We start from the raw sequence: 22,765 nt of genomic DNA, 5'->3' as shown, positions 1-22,765 counted from the left end.
ATTTTGAAACCATGTTCGAACAAATAAGAGAAAATAAAGATGACAACCATAATACAATAACTTACATAAGTGGTTATATTTTAAAGAAATGTTTTGAAAACCAAAATCATTTGCATTGTGAGTCATGTAAAAAACAGCTTTTAGACTATAAAGGAGAACTCTCTAATTCAAACCTTTTTTCTTCATTCAAGTCCTATGATGTAGAAAGTGTCAGAAAACTGACCATGCCCAGTACTGCATTCGCTAATTTCTTAATTGAGCTCAACAAAGAATTTGATCCACTTTTTCCAAAGATCTTTCATATGAGTAATATAAAAAATCGCATAGTAAGACACATTCAAAGTAAAGTAGATAAGCAATGGTTCAATGCAAAAGAAGATAATTGTTTAGAATTATACGACTACACAATTAATTATTTTATGCGATTTTCCATATTTTCTGCCATAAGCCGTATAAATATAGGAAAAGAAGCCAAGAAAGTACAAGACAGGGTAGACAAAAAAGCACTTAAATTTAAACACTAAGTGGCTGTGGTACTTAGATTTTAGGCTTTAGTTCCTATTTTTTTTAAATATCTTTAAAACAGATATTATGACGAATGATTTCTAGATAAACAGTTGTGATATTTTATATAGGCTTTAGTTCCTATTAATTTGGAGTAACATTAAAACTGAGTTATCGTAGTAAATGATATCTCGATAAATTTCCTGTTTTAATTATCAAAAACCTTGCTTTCAATAAAATGTTAAGCTAAGAAAGTACAAGACAGTGTAGAAAAAAGCACTTAAAGTTAAACACTGTGATATTTAGATAGTAGCCTTTAGTTCCTATTAATTCGAAGTATTATTAAAACTGAGTTATTGTATTAAATGATCTCAATACATTTCCTGTTTTAATCCCTAAAACCTTGCTTTCAATAAAATGTTAAAACATTTTTACTTTATTTTATTATTTTATTTGAATAATTATTATGTTAAATTCATATTATATTAATTATATTCTATTGCACGAAACATAATCACGAATTATTTATTTCATTTTATTCTATTTAAGAGTTTAATTTATCTTAAAATGAAGTATGGAAGGACCAGTAAAAAGTAACCTAAATTTGAATTTCGCGCGTCTTTTAGGCGAAGGACTAAATAAAATACTAAGTTGCGCGTCCACTTATCTCTTAACTTGTCTGTGGAAAATAAATCGTTTTACTCCCTGCTGTAGAGGCGCTGGGGTATTGTAGGGGTAACACGGGTGTAGACAGTAGACACTGTACGGAATTTTTCTATTGCCAGGAGGTAGACTTTCACATCTCCCTTAGCGCTGTAGACTGGCGCCTACGAGAGAGCGGGCTACTTCAACCGTCTCGGGAGAGAGTGCAGAACATTCCACTTGACGTGGGAGAACAGGTAACTATATGTACCTCGGATTATAACTACTTTTTAGTTATGATTTTTTAACATTATTCCGTAAAAGGGTTAGCTACTTACAATTTTCGATGATGATCCGGGAACAAGTACCCGTCAAGTTGAAAGACAGTTAGGTGTCAATCATGTCAATCACCCTTTCCATCTTCAAAAAGTCCAAGACTTGAACGATGCCGACTATCCTAGACGTACCAACTTCTGTCTGTGGTTTGGGGACAGAGTACGAAATTACCCATATATGGGTAATACGCGAAATTGATTAAATTTATCATGATAAATTTAATCAATTTCGCGTATTCTTCTGTTATGAATTCTTTCATGGTTTCTGCCGAATTCTTTGGTCCCCCACAGCCGCATGAGTGTATCGTTTCTATCGTTGAACTCTTGACGAAGATTAATATGTCAAGTTAGGTATTGTCCTTGGGCTCCAGATTGTTGTACGATAGTTAAGGAATACGCCACTATTCCGACCAAGATAATTCTTTCGTGGTCTCTGCCGAATTCTTTGGTCCCCCACAGCCGCATGAGTGTATCGTTTCTATCGTTGAATTCTTGACGAAGACATTTGCGTCAAGTTCACTCTTTTCCTTGAGCTCCGGATTGTAGCACGATAGTTGACGCCGCTGTTCCGACCGAGAAACTGGTTTCGTTACCTCAATTTTTTTTCGACATATTTCCGACAGTTTCAAATAGAAAATTTACAATTCGCTTTAACTTCCTTTGAAATTGTCCTATATAATAGGAATTCTAGAACTATCTTTCATAAATTATTTATCATCTAACAAAGAATAAATGAAACTATCAGTTTCCGTTAACAAAATTAAAAATATAAAATTATATTTCTAATCTAAAAGGGAAATAACTGCAGGATCTTTAAAAAAATAGGCAAAAATAAAGCTAAAACCTAAAACAATGTCATTCATTTAATTAACCCTAAAATAAAATAAATCATAACTAATTAATAAAGTCTAATTTTAGCCATTTGTTCTACTTGCTAACTTCACTTTTAGGAACACGTGATGAAAGGGTTTGTGTTCGTTTTATTTATAATAGGTTTACAGTTCACTTTCTGACACTCAATTTTATTTTGAAGCTACCGAAATATCTCAAATAATATTGAACATTTAAAATAGTCAGAAGAAATTATTTAAAATAATTTAAAGGGAGTGCGTACCAAAAATCGTTATGGTGGATTACGTATTTCCTTTTTTTTTTGTCGCTAGTAGCGATATCAAGCTCGCTTTTGTGAGAACACGTGTATATAGTAGACGATTTAGTAACGCTCACAGTGTGCACATTTTCGACGAATTCCGGAAGAATAATCGTCAAAAAATTATTTAACTATAGAGAGCTTGTTGAAAACTACGAGAGTAGTATATTGTTATTTTTCTAACTGAGTGAAATATATGTCGAAACAAAATATAGCTTACTAAACGACTACCCCCAATTTTTAAATTCCTTTAATAAATAATTTGCAATTCATATTGTACTATTACATAAATTTCGACATTATTTTACTAATGATCTGTAAAGTTTGGTGATGGTGATAATCATTACGTGTCACGCTAAAATTTATCGATGACGAAAAAATTAATCTTAATGTGGTATCCCTAGCGCTAACAAAGGTGAAAGAAGGGTCTCGTCTGATGGTATGTAAATGATCACCCGGGGTTTGGGGTTGTGTCTAGGGGATGAAAGGTATCAGTGAGTAAAGAACTTAACAATCGTTTGTCCAAACCATATATTTAAGTTATCAATATTAATGTAATACAAACAACCATTTACCTTAAAATATTAAAATATTCATGCAAATCATGCAATATACACTAAAATAATATAATTTTCATGTCGCCGGCTCTCTCTCTCTCTCTCTCGGTAGATAAACAGTAGCACCATAAACGTTTAATAGCTCACCCTGTCGGTGGTCGTGCGCGCGATTTGGCTTTGACGGTGGTCCACTCGGATAATCATGGTCTAAGAAACTTTCGCCTAATGGTACCTCTAGGTATCTTTTTCTCAGGACTTATCCGTCCCTACTCTTATTTTCCTAACTTTAGCTCCTCGCATTCGCTGTCCAAACGTCTTCCTTGACACTCGTCCTTTGACTCTTGGTTTCTTCGACAGTCACCCTCGTGTCCAGCGTTTTTCTTCTGGGTCGAGTTTTGTTTATATTTTTTTGATTGGATAAAGTTGAAAGAACGGTATAGTAAAGATGGTTAAAGCTCTGTTGATTGGTGGGAAAATAGTGGTATGACGAAAAGCGGACAGTTGGAAGTCGAGAGACCATGAGCTCCTTGGAGAAATATATATTGTCGGTGGAGGACCATTTATGGGTTTTATGTTGGAAAGGCGTAAGAGTTTCTTTGAGGAAGCCGAATGTTCGACGGGTATTGAGAGAGAGAGCGAGAGAGAGAATTCTTTCGCGTCCAGTAGCGCAAATTGGTAGCGGGGAATTCAAATACAATGAGGGGGTACACTTAAAAAAAACAATAAACATAGAATGCGATGGTTTGGCGTGGACACCCGCGAGGAGATGAGAAAATACAAGCGTGTGCTAACGCTTAAAAATGCGATACGGGAGAACGAGAATCTTCTTTTACAGCTGGTGACTTAATTAGGGGGGAGAGTGGGGAATGGATGGACCGTGGCCTTTGGTCCTCCAAGCCACTCTTAAGGGCGACTCTGCGAAAGACCTAGGGGGCGTTATTTGCAGAGTTCGGGTGGTAAACCTGTCAACCGTCATGCAGAGCGTCCAGCGCTCATACACGACGATTGATAGTTTCAAGTCGAAAATTGAGAACAAACGTTTTATTGTATTTTACTGTTTTCTTGTTATATGGTTCCGAAAAAAAATTGCTTTAAAATTATAAAGAAAGATTTCGAAAATAAAAAAAATCATCGAGAAATACAAAATTACAATTAAACTGAAATAAAAAATAAATGCGAATAAGCTAATTAAATTGGTCCACTAAAAAAATATATTCAATAAATGTCAACGTGACATCCAAGGGACTATTTTAAATGTGACATACGCTAAATGGCGCTGTCTAGGAATTTCTTGCGCGGTTAATTTAAATGATATATATTATAGATATAGAGTTAAAACACTTCATGATTAAACGAATCCTTTAATTGGATTGTGAATTTTAAACCGTTCAGTACCCCTATGAGAAAACCTCGCTAAATTTAAGAAAAGGTACTTACTAGAAAAATGTAAAATCGAGCGACGTTCTTTCGATTCATTTTGACAATTAACGCATTTTATCACATACAATTCCCAATGGCCCAATAAATAGTGAAATATTAAATTGGATCTGTCGGCAAGTACATTTACGATGTATACATAACCATCTTCTGGGATGTGGTTCAGAACTACATCTGGAGAACAATTTGGACATCCGTCTTGATATTGAATGCGTCGTAAAAATAAATTATCAATGAAGACATTTTCATTTTTTGTAGAAGATCAATTAAAAATTCCACAGGATGCTCTTGGTTGATGCCATAAAATCGATGGTCAAACGCTCTTCTAACATTAATAGTTTGCAAATGAGGAATATTAGTATCTGATCGCCCAAATAATAAATCTTTCAATGCCCAAGTTGTTGGCCCCGGAGATGTGACTTTTTCTTGAATATTTCTTACAAACTCAGGAACGTGAAACAAAGCTTGTAGAATGCATATAGCGTAGCACGAATTATCATTATTTAGAAAGCCTTTCATTGTAATAGGCGTTGTTTCATTCTGAATACTTAAGGGGAATATAACCTGCAAAGCAATCTTTATGGAAGACCCCTTCAATTTTTAAAATTATCCTGTACAGTGGCGCCAAACATTTTTAAAGCCAAAGGCATGAGTGGCCAGAGCTGCAAACGTTGGTTTTCCACACCAAATACCTGAGGTAATATTCCCTTTAAAGGATTCTTACAAATCGGAGGTTTGGAAATAAAAGATTTATAACGTACTCCAGCTTCACTACACTTATCAGTTTCGTTGATTATTTCAGCTGAAACAGCTATACATGCTGGAACATTTCATTGTTTTTTCTTCCTATGTATCAACTTAATTTGTGGCAAATCATTCCTAAATTCATTTCTTAGTCGATTATATTCTGTTATAGCTTTCCAGTCGGCGTATATTTTGGAAGGGTCGAAATCAAGTAAATGAAGACCATCTAACGATGTAACTCTAGAAAGAGCAACATAAGCCATTCCACTTTGGAAAACACTTGCTCCTATGTTTATCAAGCACAATCTGTGCTCATACCTTGACTCTTATGTATAGTAACTCCATACGCTAAAATCACATGAAATTGAAATCTTTGCACAAAAAAGTTTGTGAAAATTTCAAACTTCGCCTTAACTCTTACAATTTTCTCTTAATCTGCATGGCCATCGAACAAAACCATCAACTCTTAAATAACTCCATCTGCGTACTCCATAAAGCTTTTCACCATACCAATGGCTCCATTAACAAGACCTTTCTTTATATTTAGATTTCACACTCAGTATTTCCAAAATAGGATTGTTAAATTTTTGAAGCATTATGTTGTTAATAGCTTCGCACATATTATTGGTTGGTAACAAACAAACCGGTCTTTTTCCTTCTTGGCATAACTTATCATAATAGTTCGCAAAATTTTCCACATTACTTGCTTTAGCAATTAAACGTGAGTTCAACACTTTGACATCTGGTTCTGTAACTTCACCCACGCGTATTCTAGCAAGCATTTCTCCATAAGCGTGGTCACTTTTTTGCCGCTCGTTAATTGTCAATTCATCAAACTTAAAATATTGTTAGAATAAATTAAATTCGCCAACTGAGCCAATCAGTTTTCTCGCCTCTTGGTGACTTAGCGTAGAAAAAACTGGGTCACCCTTGACAGGCTATAATTGTAACAAATCTCCTAAAGCTAAGATTGAAATACCACCAAATAGTTTCTCTTCGCCCGTTACTTCACAGTCTCAAATGAATATAGCTCAACAAAGCCGAAGAGACCATTGATATTTCATCGATTCTTAACAATTTCACAAGGCTGAATGTGTTTCGCATTACTCGCAAACTTTCAGAACCCAACTTATGATATTTCGCTATTTTCCCTCGTTGCACGGGTAACATAAATAATCTGTGCAGAGTTACACCTCCTATATTACACGCAGCCAACCCGGTAGGTGCTGTTAAAGCTACAGCTAAATTGTTTTTAAGATGACTGCAAATAACTTTTCTCAGAGTTTTTATTAAAAAACTTTTTCCAGCGCCACCATATCATCACTTACAAACATATATAAGCCTTCATCAGAAGTGTGCCTATTGGAGTTTTAAATCCAATGTTAATCAGCAGAGCTACCCTACACTAACTAACTAACTAATGAAACTAGTAAGAAATCATAACGTAGTGATTTAAAAAGACAAACGTTTATTAAGAATGAATACTTTACAAGATGAACGACCTATTAAGAGTGACGATAATAATAAACGCTGTAAGCGAATATATATACACATAAGGTTAAAAAATAGTAAGATAAGATTAGTGATTAAAAATATATCTTATTTACAATAAACATTTTTTAACCTATTAAAAAAACTAAACGAGAAAAGCCGATAACGCTTTTTATCTTCAACAGTGCCGATACATTATCAAGTATAACTCTTTGATCTTCTTGCAAAGATAAGCTCACTGACTAGACTTAGAGTTAATATCTAATTTTCATTAAGAGCTGCTTTAATTTCTTCCATTGCATTTTCATGATACTTCATCATGTCTTTCAACTTTGGCAAATGAGCTTCAAAAGAGTAATAATAATAATAATCAACAAGGCTAATACCCAAGGCACCACCTTAGGCCTAAGTCATCGAGCGTCTTTAAAAGATGTATAATTACTTAATAAAGAAGTTTCTTCCCTTCAAGGTAAGAATAGCATTAACATACTATGGTAAAATTTTTCAGCCTCTGTTTCAGATTTGTATAGATCATGGTGTGGGTGCTGAATTAAAAAAGGTTTTACCCTAATTTTAACAAATCCATTATTGTTTTTCCATTCTAGTACATCTGCCGGTCTTTTTGTGGTAGGCTTTATTGGAACACGATAGTAGAACCTCGACCAGTCGTACAAACATGTGTATTCACGACTATCCGGACGATTAGGATAAATATCATCAACGAGTTGTTTCATAAATATATCTGTGCTTTCGGAATCATTCTCTTTAAGAATTTGCAAATCTTTGTGTCGCTTTAGCAAGCTTTTTCGATGCTCTTTAGTGGTAGTATTGATAAATACAAACTAATCAGATTTCCCATACAAATGTTGATGGGTTAAACGAACGGCTGCTTCCAATTTCTCTATGCGAAATAGCATTTAAACCTAACGCCCAAAGACGACCACGAAGATCTTTGTTGGATAATTCGTTCCATACACTGTTAAAAAAAATTGTTATAATTTGAACAAATCGCCGTTCATAAGGTTGTCCCTGTAACAAAACGCCATTTTGTTCTAATATGAACCAAAAAATATTCGTTCGATAAAGAACGATGGTTGATGGTTCAATAATGAACAAAACATCTTTGTTCAAATTAGAACGTTTTGTCGTTCAGCGTGGAATGCTTTGTCGTTATCACATAAAGTAACTGCTTTCAAAAATTATACCTCATGTCTCCTGCCAGCGTTTCTTAATGTTAAATGAATAAAAGTAACTTAACCTAACCCATTGCCCACCGAAAAGGAAAACCAGGCCTGAAACTAGATTATTTGAATTTAGTTCCAACCTCAACTACAATAATCTTATTAAGCTTAAAACATCTACCACGAACGTGATAAAATAAATAAACATTTTCATAGCGCATAAGATATTCCATTCTATTCTCAGCCTGTAGGCCGAGAACTGGTAACAAACGATTTTAGAATTTATTTCTATGCTGAAAATGTCCAACCACATTGCAGGATATTACGAAATATTTCCTGTAAATTTAGATTCTGGAACTTGGGCAATTGCATTTTCGAACGAATTTCGTCTACCTTTCCAATCAAATAAAAATCTACTTAAGAAAAACGGTGCGTGTTCTATAAATTCGGACCTTTGACAACATTTTTTCGTTTTCCGCTTCGTTAGGACACGGAGGTTATTTATATCGTTATGTGTGTGAAGTTTCTTTTCAACAGGTGGGGTAGTCTCTCAGAAACCGCGTTACAGACATAACGCCATTTGACTCGCTAGTGAAAGAGCTACGATCCAACAATGAAATTGAATCTTCGGTAAATTTCCAAACACACTGTACAACTGCCAAAACAACTTCATTACAACATGTTCTAACTCACCCTGTAAATAAATTACAAAGCCCATTTTATTCATCCTATACATTAACTACGAATAATAGTTTAATCAACCAGTACACTAACTTAAAACAACACAACAATGTACGAAAAGAATACCTATAACAAAGCGAACTCTAAACCACTCATTAATTACTTTATGGATGTAATGCTCATTTGTTATTTTGGCCCATACAACGTTTTCCGCTAAATAGTGTCAAACTTATTAGTTACTTTTGGTCATACGTTGAAAGTGTCACTCTTATATGTTAGTACATGTACATGAAACCAATACAAGGAAATCCATATAGGATTTTGTGTAAAACCTGTTCTAAGGGGAATTAATCTATTCTATTGTGTGGTTTACAAGCCTTCCTCCAGAAGGCGAAAGAGCATTCGTTCTTATTTGAACGAAATAAAATATCTTGAACACTCCGTTCTCTGTTACATACCTTTAGAACGCTATCGTTCAATTTTTAACAGACTGTTCTAAGTTGAACATCTTCAGAACGATTTTTTTAACAGTGTTAATTTTCTTTATCTGATTTTTCTTTCTTAGTATTATAAGAAGTGATATAACGTGCAATGGCCATCTTTTCATCAGCTACAAACTGAATGTCCATATTGCCTTTGAAAGCCAAAAGCAACACAGGATTGTAGTCATTAATTTGCATTTCGTCCTAGGTAATGAATAAAGATTTTTCGAAGATTTTCCAGAGTCATGGTGTCTTACAGTAGAATCAACTTTATTCGCTTTAGCTACACTTGTAATTTCTCTTGGAAATTTGAAACAGAAACGTGTAATAAAGGTATCTCCAAATTTCTTTTTCGTCAAACAAGGTGGATTACACTTGTGCCATTGGTACTTCGATATTAAATCGTACAAAGGTGGATTTTTATTCTGGTCCGGCAACGCACACGTGATATGTTTTTGTATAAAGATTAAAACATCGTCATCTGACGACTTGCCAATTACATTTTTCACAAAATAAAATGGATATGAGGTGAACCACGGCTCTGATATTCCACTCTCCATAAAAAATGAGCCCCTTCTCCCAAAATCGGATTTTGCCATACAGCTTTAAATCGGTTATGAAAATGTCTTGTATCGGCCACCGGTTCATTATTGCACAGTTCACCAACCCTAATTTTTTAAGCTAATTCAGGATAAAATGATTTTAAATGATCGAGCAATTCTTGCCAATCATATTCTGCCGGGCTAAGAGTAATAAACTACGTACGGGGACCATAATAAAAACACATTGATTTAACTTTACCTATATTCTTGGGTTCCCCGCACATTTTGCATGTACGCGGACAAATTAGCTTCTAATTCCTTGTCATTACTTTCCATTGGATTCAGCAACATATCTACGGAAAGATTCTTGTTCCCACTCATACGTAACATATGGTCAATGCTGCTGCACAGACCTTTGATTTCGCTGTCATACGATGCAGTAGAAACAATAAAACCTATTTGTATATTCAATACAATTCAATTATTTTTATTAATATTTTCATGTTTTTTTAAGCACCACTAAACCCCTATTTTTCAGTTCGATTCGAGTTTAGCCAGACCTAATTTATTTACGCACCAAAAAATAATAAATATTATATAATATCAGTAAATATTTACCCGTGGTTCTGTGGTAGAACGCTCACCTGACGTGCAGGAGGGCTCGGGTTCAATTCCCGGCCGTTACTAACGCAAATTAAGAAAAAAATATAAAACATCCCATGACAAAAAGACGGCGCTTTTGGAAAAACCTTTTCCCTAATTCTAAGAAACTGCGTACGCAACGATTACACTTTACTCCGAAAATGCGAACGCGTTTGCAGTCCAGACAGACATGCACAGACACGGTGATTGTAAAAATGAGCGCCCTAAATACCATTTTGCATTACGTCGTTTGGTAAAACAATGTTTGTAACGCATAAAATCAATAGCCTTAATATTTAATTTAAACATTCACATTATTTCACTTTTCTCACACTCTTAACTTTACGACTCTGGGGATATTCTTCGAGTCATTTCAAAATTCTCAGAAATACATCTCCACAACCCTTCCCTGCCTAGACGCTAGCGAGATGACAGGTTAATGGGGCTACCCCCTTTCTAGATCCCCTCTCCTAGGTTTTAGCTTCGCGGCTTTCCGACACTCGTATGTGGTAGTCGTCGCCTCTGGTGGACTTCCAGAGTTCTATATTGAAAAATGTCTAAGTCCGAGTATTTAACCCAGATCGCAACGTGGTCTTAGAGATCGTCCGTAATTCGGGCCAATCATGACCTCTGAGAAAAGCCCGGGAAAGAGTGTCTACCAATCCCTGACCGTGGGATCAGCCACGATGTCCGGCATCATCAAAGGTTTGACCCGCGCATCACTTTTCCGTATAAATGTCAAAAGTGGCGCCAGTGCGGACCCACCATAAATTATAAACGTTCACCATATATGAACGCAAAGGTATTGACAGGGCGATCCCAATTAGGTCAATCGCCCTGTTAAAGGGCCCCACCGGTGTTTGAAAAATTCACCCAGAAAATCAGGTAGCAGACGACGTGTCGTAGCTTTCCCTATGTCCGCGATTCGCGCGGGAAACTGACGAATTTCAAACGCCGGTGGGGCCCTTTAAAGGGCAACGCAAGTGGTCATGCAGGGGGGGAGCTATGTTTTCTTCAACAAGCCGTAAGTAGGTTTTCCAAGGATGATTTTATACAGCGCGAAAGCCTTATTCTCCTTGGTGTAGCCACGTGGCGCAATTTCGCTCTCATTCGCGAATTTTTCGATTTTCTTCGCTGAGTTAGCTCGCAAATCGCAATCAACGAATCCAGGAATTTAGGCCTAGCTTAATTTATTTATTATGGAGAAAAGAACTGGGTTAGTTTCCGAGAGTTGGATTTTGATATTTTCGATTTAACAATGTTTTGGAATAAAATTATTTGTGAATTGAATATTTTTAATAATGGAAGTTGAAACATTAGGCCTTGGACGCGGTAAATCTCTGCCGCTAGCCTCACATTGGATTAAGAAAATTCAACATCACACACACTCCTATATCCCGTCTCCCTTAACAATTTCACTATCATTATACCCCGACAGAATATTTATCTTTTTTTATTACATTTATTTTGTAGAAGTTTAGGATCCGATTTGTCGGTAAGCACGGAGACTTCACTTTCCTCGGCCATTTTCGCGACTAAAGAATGCGTGGATTTTGCGTAAAAACCGCGAGAGGCGCATTTATACAAAATAAATTCGGCATATATGGTTCTGCTTTTTTACAGAGGGAAAGGCTATGGCAGATAGCGCATGAGCAGTCGTTCTTTTTATCTATAAGATAATTTACCCCCCTGCGTGGTCACTTGCGTTGCCCTTTAAATGAATAGCGGAATTCCCACGAATTCGCGCAAATAAAATAAAACACAGAAAAACCAAGAATTGGCAACTAGATAGGTAAACCTCAACGTTTTGGGTAAAATTGATGGAAATGGTCCTTACTTTAAAGAAAATAACAATAGGTAAGAGAGGGAGAGTCGCTAAGCCCAATAAAGATGGTGCCGCGGGACGGCAAGAAGAAAGCGAAAGGGGAACCGTGGCCAGAGGTCCCAGAACATCGACTTTCTATAGAGAGGGCTAGGAGGATGTATATTTTATAAATTTCTATTTATATAATAACTATATAAATATATATATTATAAATTTTTATTTATATAATAACTATATAAATATATATTTTATAAATTTCTATTTATATAATAACTATATAAATATATATTTTATAAATTTCTATTTATATAATAACTATATAAATATATATATTATAAATTTTTATTTATATAATAACTATATAAATATATATTTTATAAATTTCTATTTATATAATAACTATATAAATATATATTTTATAAATTTATATTATATAATAACTATATAAATATATATTTTATAAATTTCTATTTATATAATAACTATATAAATATATATTTTATAAATTTCTATTTATATAATAACTATATAAAAATATATTTTATAAATTTCTATTTATATAATAACTATATAAAAATATATTTTATAAATTTCTATTTATATAATAACTATATAAAAATATATTTTATAAATTTCTATTTATATAATAACTATATAAATATATGTTTTATAAATTTCTATTTATATAATAACTATATAAATATATATTTTATAAATTTCTATTTATATAATAACTATATAAATATATATTTTATAAATTTCTAGATATTTTATAAATTTCTATTTATATAATAACTATATAAATATATATTTTATAAATTTCTATTTATATAATAACTATATAAATATATATTTTATAAATTTCTATTTATATAATAACTATATAAGTATATATTTTATAAATTTCTATTTATATAATAACTATATAAATATATATTTTATAAATTTCTATTTATATAATAACTATATAAGTATATATTTTATAAATTTCTATTTATATAATAACTATATAAATATATATTTTATAAATTTGTTTGTCGGTTGATTTCTCTGACTGTTTATTTGATGATTGGTTTGGTTGTTTGTTTGTCTGTTGATTGGTTTGGTTGAACTGTTATAATTTATCTGACATTACTAAAAAATTTCCTTACATCTCTCATATTTCCCCAATTTTGCCTATAAAATCTGTAAAATCGCTATGCTATTTTTAGGTTTCAATGACATAATTGGTTGCCATGGCAAAACAAAAGCCCACTAACTTTTCCCTTTAGTGAGTTTTAAGTTACGTGATGGTCTACTAACCTAACCCCAAAGTTTGAACTAAATCAGAGAAATATACCTCGGGTAGTTTCCTTGTTAGAGTTTGTTATCACAAAATGAATGACATACATGTTTATTCTAAGATACCTAATTGCTTATTAAGGTTTACTTACAAGAACCATATCATTGATGTTACAGATTAAGCTTTTGAATAATTAAAATTTATTCATTTTTACAATAGAAAGTTCAAACATATTTGATAAAGTGGTATATAATTTTAATTGAGAAGTAACGTCTTACACATGATACTCCAGCCATTTTAGTTTTTCAAAATAATTAATGAAAATAAAAACCTAACATAAGAAAGCGTTAACAAAATCTTGTCAAATTATAAAAAATGTATTTAAAATAGTACTGGTGAACCTAAAAAATGCATTTCAGGGCAAAATTGAACTACAGCGATCTCATGTAATTTTTTTTTGGCGGATAATGTAGCACTTGACGCGTAGATTACAAAATTATTTTTTTTGGGCCGCAAATGATAATTTTTTTAATTAACTTAATTCTAAAAAAGTAGAAATTTGAGGGAATTACCGTTTTTTGTATTTTTTTGGCGGAGAATGTAGCGCTTGACGCGTAGATTACGAAACTATTTTTTGGGCCGCAAATGATTATTTTTTTTAATTAACTTAATTTTAAAAAAGTAGTAATTTCAGGGGATTACCGTTTTTTTTGGCGGAGAATGTAGCGCTTGACGCGTAGATTACGAAACTATTTTTTTGGGCCGCAAATGATTTGTTTTAATTAACTTAATTTTAAAAAAGTAGGAATTTTAGGGGACTACTGTTTTTTGTTTTTTTTTGCGGAGAATGTAGCGCTTGACGCGAAGATTACGAAACTATTTTTTGGGCCGCAAATGATTATTTTTTTAATTAACTTAATTTTAAAAAAAGAGTAATTTTAGGGGATTAGTAACGTTTTTCTAAAAAATAGTTCCGTCGTGTATCCGTCGACACCATTTTTTTATGCGCCCCAGCCCCATTACGAGCATTGACGGTGGGCATTCTGTAATCGTACCTAGTGGCATCGTATTTAGTGAGATCGTATGGTATTAAATTTTATCTAGCTGAAAAGTAACACGGCCTCAAAACTAAGTCGACTAACAGTAACACCAACGATAACTGAAACAAAGAGTGAAAACCGAAACAAACGGTTAGTAACAAGTCATGGTGTAGGCGACAACCCGACGATGATAATTACTTCCAAAACACGTAAAAGACGTTACTAAATTCCCCGTATTGGCACCTGACGCACTTTGAGATTCCCCGTATTGGTGCCTAACTGCACCGCGCTCAAGCGCTGGGGGCGCGCGGCGCCTCCCCAACCCCATACTAAAATAAGCGATGGGCCAACTATAACGCGACCTAGAGGACAGTACCAAGCCTTACGCATCAAGTATATACTTTTTATATCAACCTGAAATAGGCGTTTGTGGCCCAAAAATACAAAACACCTAGAAAATGAACAAAAACTGTAATTGATTTTATTAAGCACGGGAATATCACGTGGAAATTATTAGGACACCGAAACTGTGGTGTCGGCGAACACACGACGGAAATAAGTACAACGAAACACGTGAAAATGCCCAAAAATTATAAATCTTTAAAATTACATTAAAAATTAAATAATCATTTGCGGCCAAAATAAAAAATACCCTCGGCATCTACGTGACAAGGTCTATCAGGTGCAACCAAAATTAATATAAAATTCAATGAAAATGAGAAATTTTTAAAATTAAAAAAATTAAATTGAAAAATTAAATATTCATTTGCGGCCAAAATAAAAAATACCCTCGGCATCTACGTGACAAAGTCTATCAGACGCAACCAAAATTAATATAAAATTCAATGAGGCCGCTGTAGTTCACTTCACCCCATTTCAGAAACCAAGAATGTCTAGTTTGAAGTTTTGAACGCGAACAATTTAAGAAAACTATTGAAATCATCAGGCCACAAATAATGACTAATAGGTTTGATGGTCAAATGAACAAAGTATTAACTTTAAAAGTAATGTAAAAGTATAGTCCTAGCATAATGATGATTTTAGAAATATAACTTATGATTTATTTTTTGTGATAAATTTACCATCTAGGCCATTTAAAAAAAATTAAGATGAAATTCTGTTAATTACATATTTAATATTTAAAAAAAAATTCGAATTGTCTAACTTAAAAAAGTCTAACTTCATCAATATTATAAATTTTTATTGAAATCCAGCCTGATTTTATGATAATTTAAAATTTTTGGTCTTTTTTTATGAACTAATATTTCTATTTTAAGATGTAGCTATAAGAGTTTGCTAACTTCAGTCTATTGTTACCCAGGTGACAAAATTGGATTGTTCAGGCTAAAGATAATTTCAATTTGGCAAAATGATTTTCCATAAGATCTTCATTAAACATTCGTCAAATAAAAAATTTGTTACAGCCACAAAAAGGTGGATGCTTTTCGCTTGGTCTGGGACTCTGGTTAAGAAAATTAACCTTACATCATATTTTATTCCAATTCTGTGGTGGCAAATAGCTAGAGTCTGAGTAAATGTTTTCCCAAAATGGCTACCTCTAACCATTTTACCTGATAAATTCTGAATAAGCAGACAATTTAATCAGTTTACTCCAAGATAAAGCCACTCCCAATGAAATACAAATTTTTAAAAGAGGGGCGTATCGCCTGCAAAAATGTATAAACTTCGTATTCCATTGGCGATCTGAAAATGTTGCTGCATCTCTCAAGACAGAGCAGCTATTATCAATCCACGGGGCAGCAACCGAGTCAATTGAAGACACCAATCATTATACTCGTGACATAAGCTCAGCTTCGGGACATGGGAGTTTTGCATTTTTATGCTTTCCTTACATAGGCCCCCACCAAAATCTGCCAAGGGCCCCACCTTCAGAAAATCCCGTACTGTCCCAATGGGATGTTTCTTTTTCGGGGCAATCCATGTACCACTCATAGCATTTCAATCAAAAATGTTAGTAGTCTATGGTTTACTATTTTTACTCCTGCTTTTCAGGAGTAAAAAGTGTAGTCCAAATATTCTGACCTTGATGAATAGTTCACATTGTAGATTAATTCTCTCCACCATAACAAGTTAATAGTTTAATTTAGTGTAAATTTGTTTCAGAACAAGCAAAAAGGAAAGAACTCTTGAGTAAGCTGAAAGCATCAATATTTAATTATATATTTATTTTCAAAATCAAATGGTTATTCTAATTCCTTCCAATGTCTCTCTATTTATTATTATCTTAGATTTATCCAAGTTTTTCCTCCCCTCTCTTCAAAATAAGTCCCTGAAGCCTCTTCTCCAATAGTAGTAGTACTAATTAGACTATTTAATTTAATAAAAACATGGCACTGAATGGACTGATGTGAATATTGCTGTAAGACGGTTTAGGGCTTGATGTAGAAGAGATATGGAAATCCATTTCAAACATTCTCCGAGTATGATATTAGAATGTGTTACATTTTTTTTTAAATCACTTTAATTAGCAAATTTAAATCCAACAAACCTGGACTGAGGCACTGACAAAAACAACTGTTAGTACCTGCAATTTTGTGCATGGAAAAAAGCGTAAACCAACTTTACTTTTGACATATTACCTTGTACAATCAAGCTAAAAATGTGTTATTCTATTGCATTTTTTTTTATTAGTTTAACTTTGCTTATAAATTTAGTTCAGTTCTAGAATCCTACAATTTCACCAGTGTTTCTATGGAAGATCAGGTGTTTCTTTATCTAGTAGTAAAGAAACACATGTTTGGTCCTGTCCTACATCTTCAAATTTGACGCTTTCACACAATGATGTCAAAAATCCATTAGTAAAGCCAGGTTTCTTATTTTGGTTCTTTGAGTAATTTAACAGTGTTCTTTGGCATGGTAAAGTAAGAACTTTGCTTATTATATTGTAGGAGGATGGTGATTTTGATCTTAAGTGAAGACACCATTGTATAATACATGGGTGCCACTTTTTAGGTCTTGATTTCTTTGATTTAATTAACTTAAGCTGTTCACGCAAAAGAAGCTTCTGAAATGTAGTTGTGTTTTCAATGGGATTTTTTTCTAAAATATCCTCAAACTCAAAACTGTCCTCATCAGTCAAAACCATACCCTTTTCGGATATTAGCCTGTGAATGTTTGTTTTAAGATTATTGTTCCTACGTTTGAGATTGAGGTTTTTAATATTAAGAGCTTTGGTTTTTAGTGCAATTAAATTTTTATCTAAATATCTAATGTTGGTAGTCTTTGCGATTATATTGTCATGTTTTTCCCTCTTCTTCCTCTTTTGAAGTATTTTCTTAGTAAGCCTGCAGTGTTTACAAATCTTCGTCCTTGCACTCTTAAAGAGAAGTTCACATTGTTTTGATTTGAAAGTCTGCGTTGCTTGACAGAAGTAGCTATTTTTTAGATATCTACCTTTGAAAACCATGAATGCACTATCATTTACTCCTTCACAATGTGACCATACATCTAATTTGCGAAATAAAGCTAAGAGATCATTGAAAGTAGTAATACAATGATTAACAACATCTTTAATCGCAGCATGACTTTCTGGAATGTTTGGCTTTTTAAAACGCAAGGATATTTTCAAAGTGGATGAAATATTGACTTTTAGAACTTTTACAAAACTTGGTTTCGAGAAAGAAACTAGTTCCACATAATCATCATTACTTCGGTTTTCAATTTTAAAGAACCAATCCAAAGTTTTGAAGTTTTCTGCTTTAAACTTCAAAAACATTTCTACAAGTTTTTCTAAGGGCTGATCCACTTTTGTCAGGTCATCACAAGGTGGGTTAATGGCTGAATTTTGAGTGCTAATAATCAGATTTTCTTGTAAATTTGCAATATATTCCGCTGGTGTTAAGACTTCTAAATAATCAGGTAAAATTGCTTCATCAAGGTCTTGTTCAATTTTGATATCTATGTTGAGATCTTGTGTCGTTTTGTTAACAGTATCCCAACTATATTCAGCCAAACGAATTCCTGCCAAATTGGGCATAGAGGTTCTGGAATCTTTAACTGGTACTTGAGCCATTGCTGAACCAGTTTGTACAGGGTTTCCAATCTTGCCCGTATTACTCTTGAAATAAGAATGATCTAATCTGGCAGCACTCTAAAAAGTTAAGCTATTGAACGTTTACTTATTTAACACAATATAAGTAGGTCAAATTATCTTACCGTTTGAATCATAAAAAGATCCACTTCCTCCATTTTTGCAACATCAGGAAATGGGTCTGGATAATCAGTTGTAGGGCCATTACCTCCCATAAAATGTCTTGAACAAACATAGTGATGTTTCTTTAACTTTTCTGAAGTTAGCCCTTTCTTGTTTATAATTTTTAACCATCTTTCGCATTTTTCTACATTCGTTTTTTTGGGAATAGGAATGAAAAACACTCCTTCGACCTTCTTATGTGTTGTCTCATAGTTCTTACAAGATTCGAATAGACACGATTTCCCCATATCAGAACTATTTATAAATGAAATATAAAAAGTTAGATCTTCGTTTTAAACTGTAAATGCCGAGCTACCTCAATCGATGTAGCCCAATTTTACTGAGGTTGTCAGCCGGAAGTGGGTAGTCGCCTCGCCAATTATATGGTACAAGATAGAGTCCGACGCCGATGATATGAAAAATCATCAGCGGCGTCACATATTTTTAGAGCGCTTGGCGGCTGTGCGCCGACAATTTTGTTTCGACGGCGGCGGCTTTAGGGTAATTTAATCAACAGCGGCGGCGTTTACCGGCGTAAGCATTAAAAAATTAATGGATTTAAGAATATTAAAAAATAAAAAATAATAACAAAGGGACTAGTAACTAACGTGTGCATTCTTTATTATAAAAGAAGTTACCAGTGCTACTGTTTCCATACCTTACAAATTGTGGCGGATACATGCGAGGGGCGCCCCCCCTGACGCTTAAGCTTTGCATGTGACTTAATGATTTTTTATTACACCCATAGCTCAAGATGTCTTTTATCTGTATACGCCACTGCTTACAAATAAAGTTTGTGACTTATATTTTTAAAACTATGAACTCATTGAGAAATGGGGAAAACCGAACCACTCATAAGAAAGAATACTACTCGTCCTTGGCCAACTTCGATCAAAAATAATAGCGGCGCGCCGAAATGAGAGCGGCGGCGGGTTCTAGAACGAGGTATCTTTGAAAGTACCTTTACATTAATTTGCTTGAACCACAGCCAACTTCGCGCTATTATGGCGGCCGTCCAATCTGAGAGCAAACGTCAAGCAAGTCTTAAAACCTCATATTTGAAAAAAACAGGTATTTGTTATAAATGTACAATAGACGCTTCAATAAAACCTCTTCAAGAAAATCGCCATAAGTAATATTTCCGAGAACCAGGACCTGAAAGTTACAGTTTATATAGCGCTTGTGGAAATAATGGAAACTTTTAACCTGTACGCCGTTGTGTATGCAACAATGAAGTGTTTCCTTTTAACAGGTACAATAAAACCAAAAACTAAAATACAGAAAGTCTTAAAATATTTAGAAAAAATTAAGTAATAAGCCAGAATAATGTAAAAACACTCGAAGATTTTTATTTCGAATTTATCTCAATAGTCACGTATCTTAGTCTGCTTGAACTTTCCTCTCAGGCTGTAAACCAGCGATCTTTTTACGCAGGTTAAAGGCGGGGAATTCAAACATATCTATTTTAATACACATCTTTTTGATTCGACGAAAATAAGTAAGAATATTAATAATAAATTCCTTTATTTATTTTCAAATGTTAGTCTTCTTTCAAATCTTGTACCGCCTTGAAGGCATATTTTGCCGAAGTACTGCGATTTAACTCTTATAAAATTAACGGTCTTTTCTACCATTTTGTCTTTTAATTTTTATTTATGATCACCAAGTAATTTTGTTAAAATACAGAATTTTTCTAAGAATCACGAGTCATTTTATCCGCCGGTTAAATCGCGCAACCCTGGAAATTTTTTGTGGATCGATTCAATTAAATACTAACCTCCAAATAAAACTTTGTTGAAATCATCTGGTGCACCAACAAGTAGTTGAAACCAACGAACTTTGTTCTTCAGCCATGGATAAAGACTTCCCTATCACAGAAATAAAAGCATAATTATTTATACCCCTGTTCAAAAAATCATTTTAAGAAAAATTTAGTTATGGTGAGCTAAATAAAATTATTATTTATTGGATGTCTTATAATGACAAAGCTATTATTCTCCAACTGAAAAGTTTTCAAAGCTCAAAGAAATTAGAAGATATTGCTCAATCTTGACCTACCCAGCTAAGGTTACAGTACCTTTATCTGAACTAATCATGTGGCAAATGGCATCGTATTTTAAAATAGTACAATAGTAATTTAATTTTAATGTAATTGAATCTTAGTAGTAATCTAATCTGGCATCCAATTTGGCTTTATATCATTTAATTATTTAATTTAGTCGTAGTATATTCATTCTGTTGTAGTAGCTAGCGCGTGTGCATGTTTATTTTGTGGGTGGTGTTTTATGTTGTATAAGTGTCGGGGTTATGTTTCAAATAATGTTGTATAAGTGTCGGGGTTATGTTTCAAATAATGTTTTATAGTGTCGGGGTTATTAGGGGGGTCCTGATTTTAAAATAAACGTAGAACTCAAACATGGAAACCTAGGTTTTATTAACTCCACCTGATTTACAGTAGAATTAAGGAATTAAGTTGTAGTTAGTATTAAAAGTAGTAAGAAATGTAACGTTTAAAGGAACAACCTATGGAGTGCATTGTAAAGGATAAAAAAATTAGCGAATAAGTAGATAAGTCCATTAAGAAAAGGGAAAAAAAGCTAAACCCTAAGCAAATTTGAAGAAATTTAAAAACTTACAAATAGCTCGTATACCGATAGGTCTTCGAGCGCACTGGGTTTTGAAAGTAAAAAGGATTTTGAAATTATTATTTTTAGTTTTGGATTTATAACGGAAAGGACAGTTAAATAAAGAAAATTATTTAACAACCTTCAATTACGCTTCGTGTTCCTTTCAATATTTACCTATCCTGGGACATGACAGGTAGTAGTACCCTACTGCCGAATGATGGTCTCACCTTCGACGCAAGCCACTCAACCCAGCAGAAGGTGCAACAATGGGACGACCAACCCCTCACTTCGCACACAGCAGTGGGAATAAAAGCGGATCAAGGAGGATAGGAAGGGAGGCGAAGTAGAAGGTATGAACGCGCCAGCATCCTTGTAAGAAGTGTAGGGGGAAAATTTCGGAAAAATGGCGACAACACGTAGCGTAGCAGCCGCAATCTTGGCGCCATTTTTCCGAAATTTTCCCGCCGAGTGCGCGCTAAGCTTCTTACAAGGATGCTGGCGCGTTCACCCCTTCTACTTCGCCTCCCTTCCTATCCTCCTTGAGCGGATGCTCTAGCAACTCCAGCTGACACCCTACCTACGTAGGTAGAAAGCCAGATCCTTCGGATAGAGCTCCTATAGGGGAACGACGGGCACACAGCGGCCCAAGTAACCCGGCACAGCTGGCACCAGATACCTGGTGTTGCCCCAAAAGGCCGGGAAAAAGGACCACTGCAGGCTACCTGATCCTCCGAGGCGGCCAGTTTGCCTGGACCCTTTCCGTTAGCCTGGACCAAAGCTCAGTTTCCAGCCCATAACTGACCGAAGTTGGAGGTGGAGATAGGACTATTTGATCAGAGCTAACATCTCCCAGTGCGCCATTGCCATTATGGGTTACAAGAGCCGTACCCCGACTCCCCGGTAAAGCCACCAGTTATTGCACACTCTGACCTATTAAGGGCCTGGGTACTCGGAGCAAGATAATTCAACAATAAGGTTGGATATCGTTCGCTTTTGGCCGCTGCCGAAAATTCCCATCCGACTTCCCCCTCCCCCTTCCACCGCTTTTATCATTCTTGTACGCTAGTTCCATCTAGGTGATTTTAAATTATTAGATAATTAAATGAACAAAATATAATTATGCAATTTATTTCAAATACATTTTTATATAGAATATTTTATTTTTATGTTATGTCATAAAATTAAATTTATTTGATAAATTAATTTTTTATATTATTTGGTGGATCAAAACCTTATTTCCCTGATATTTGTTAGTTATTAACTTTTCAACTTTATTCACAGCGATTCATATAATTTTACCCCTTTTCTGCTCATGTGGGTGGGGAGACCATTGAGTTGGGAATATTGATCTAGAGATCCTTTCAAATCTGCTCCCCGCAAAACAAGTTTT

The 22,765-nt window shown here is 34.2% G+C and overlaps 1 protein-coding gene across 1 annotated transcript; it reads right to left on the bottom strand.

Annotated features, from left to right (window-relative positions):
• Positions 1–17,134: 17,134 nt before the first annotated feature.
• Positions 17,135–19,225, bottom strand: LOC149937207 (uncharacterized). Its single transcript, XM_090154042.1, has 3 exons — positions 19,065–19,225; positions 18,712–19,003; positions 17,135–18,646 (listed from the first exon to the last, which is right to left on the bottom strand). The coding sequence occupies exons 1-3, from the start codon at positions 19,172–19,174 to the stop codon at positions 17,246–17,248; spliced, it is 1,803 nt and encodes a 600-aa protein (XP_090010168.1). The 5' UTR covers positions 19,175–19,225; the 3' UTR covers positions 17,135–17,245.
• Between the last annotated feature and the right edge of the window lie 3,540 nt (positions 19,226–22,765).

Source organism: Leiobunum rupestre, chromosome 7, assembly GCF_980474605.1.
Source record: "Leiobunum rupestre chromosome 7, qqLeiRupe1.1.hap1, whole genome shotgun sequence".
NCBI classification, from domain to species: Eukaryota; Metazoa; Arthropoda; class Arachnida; order Opiliones; family Sclerosomatidae; genus Leiobunum; species Leiobunum rupestre.
The sequence above is the reverse complement of the archived record's forward strand: the minus strand, read 5'-3'. Positions and strand labels throughout refer to the sequence as shown.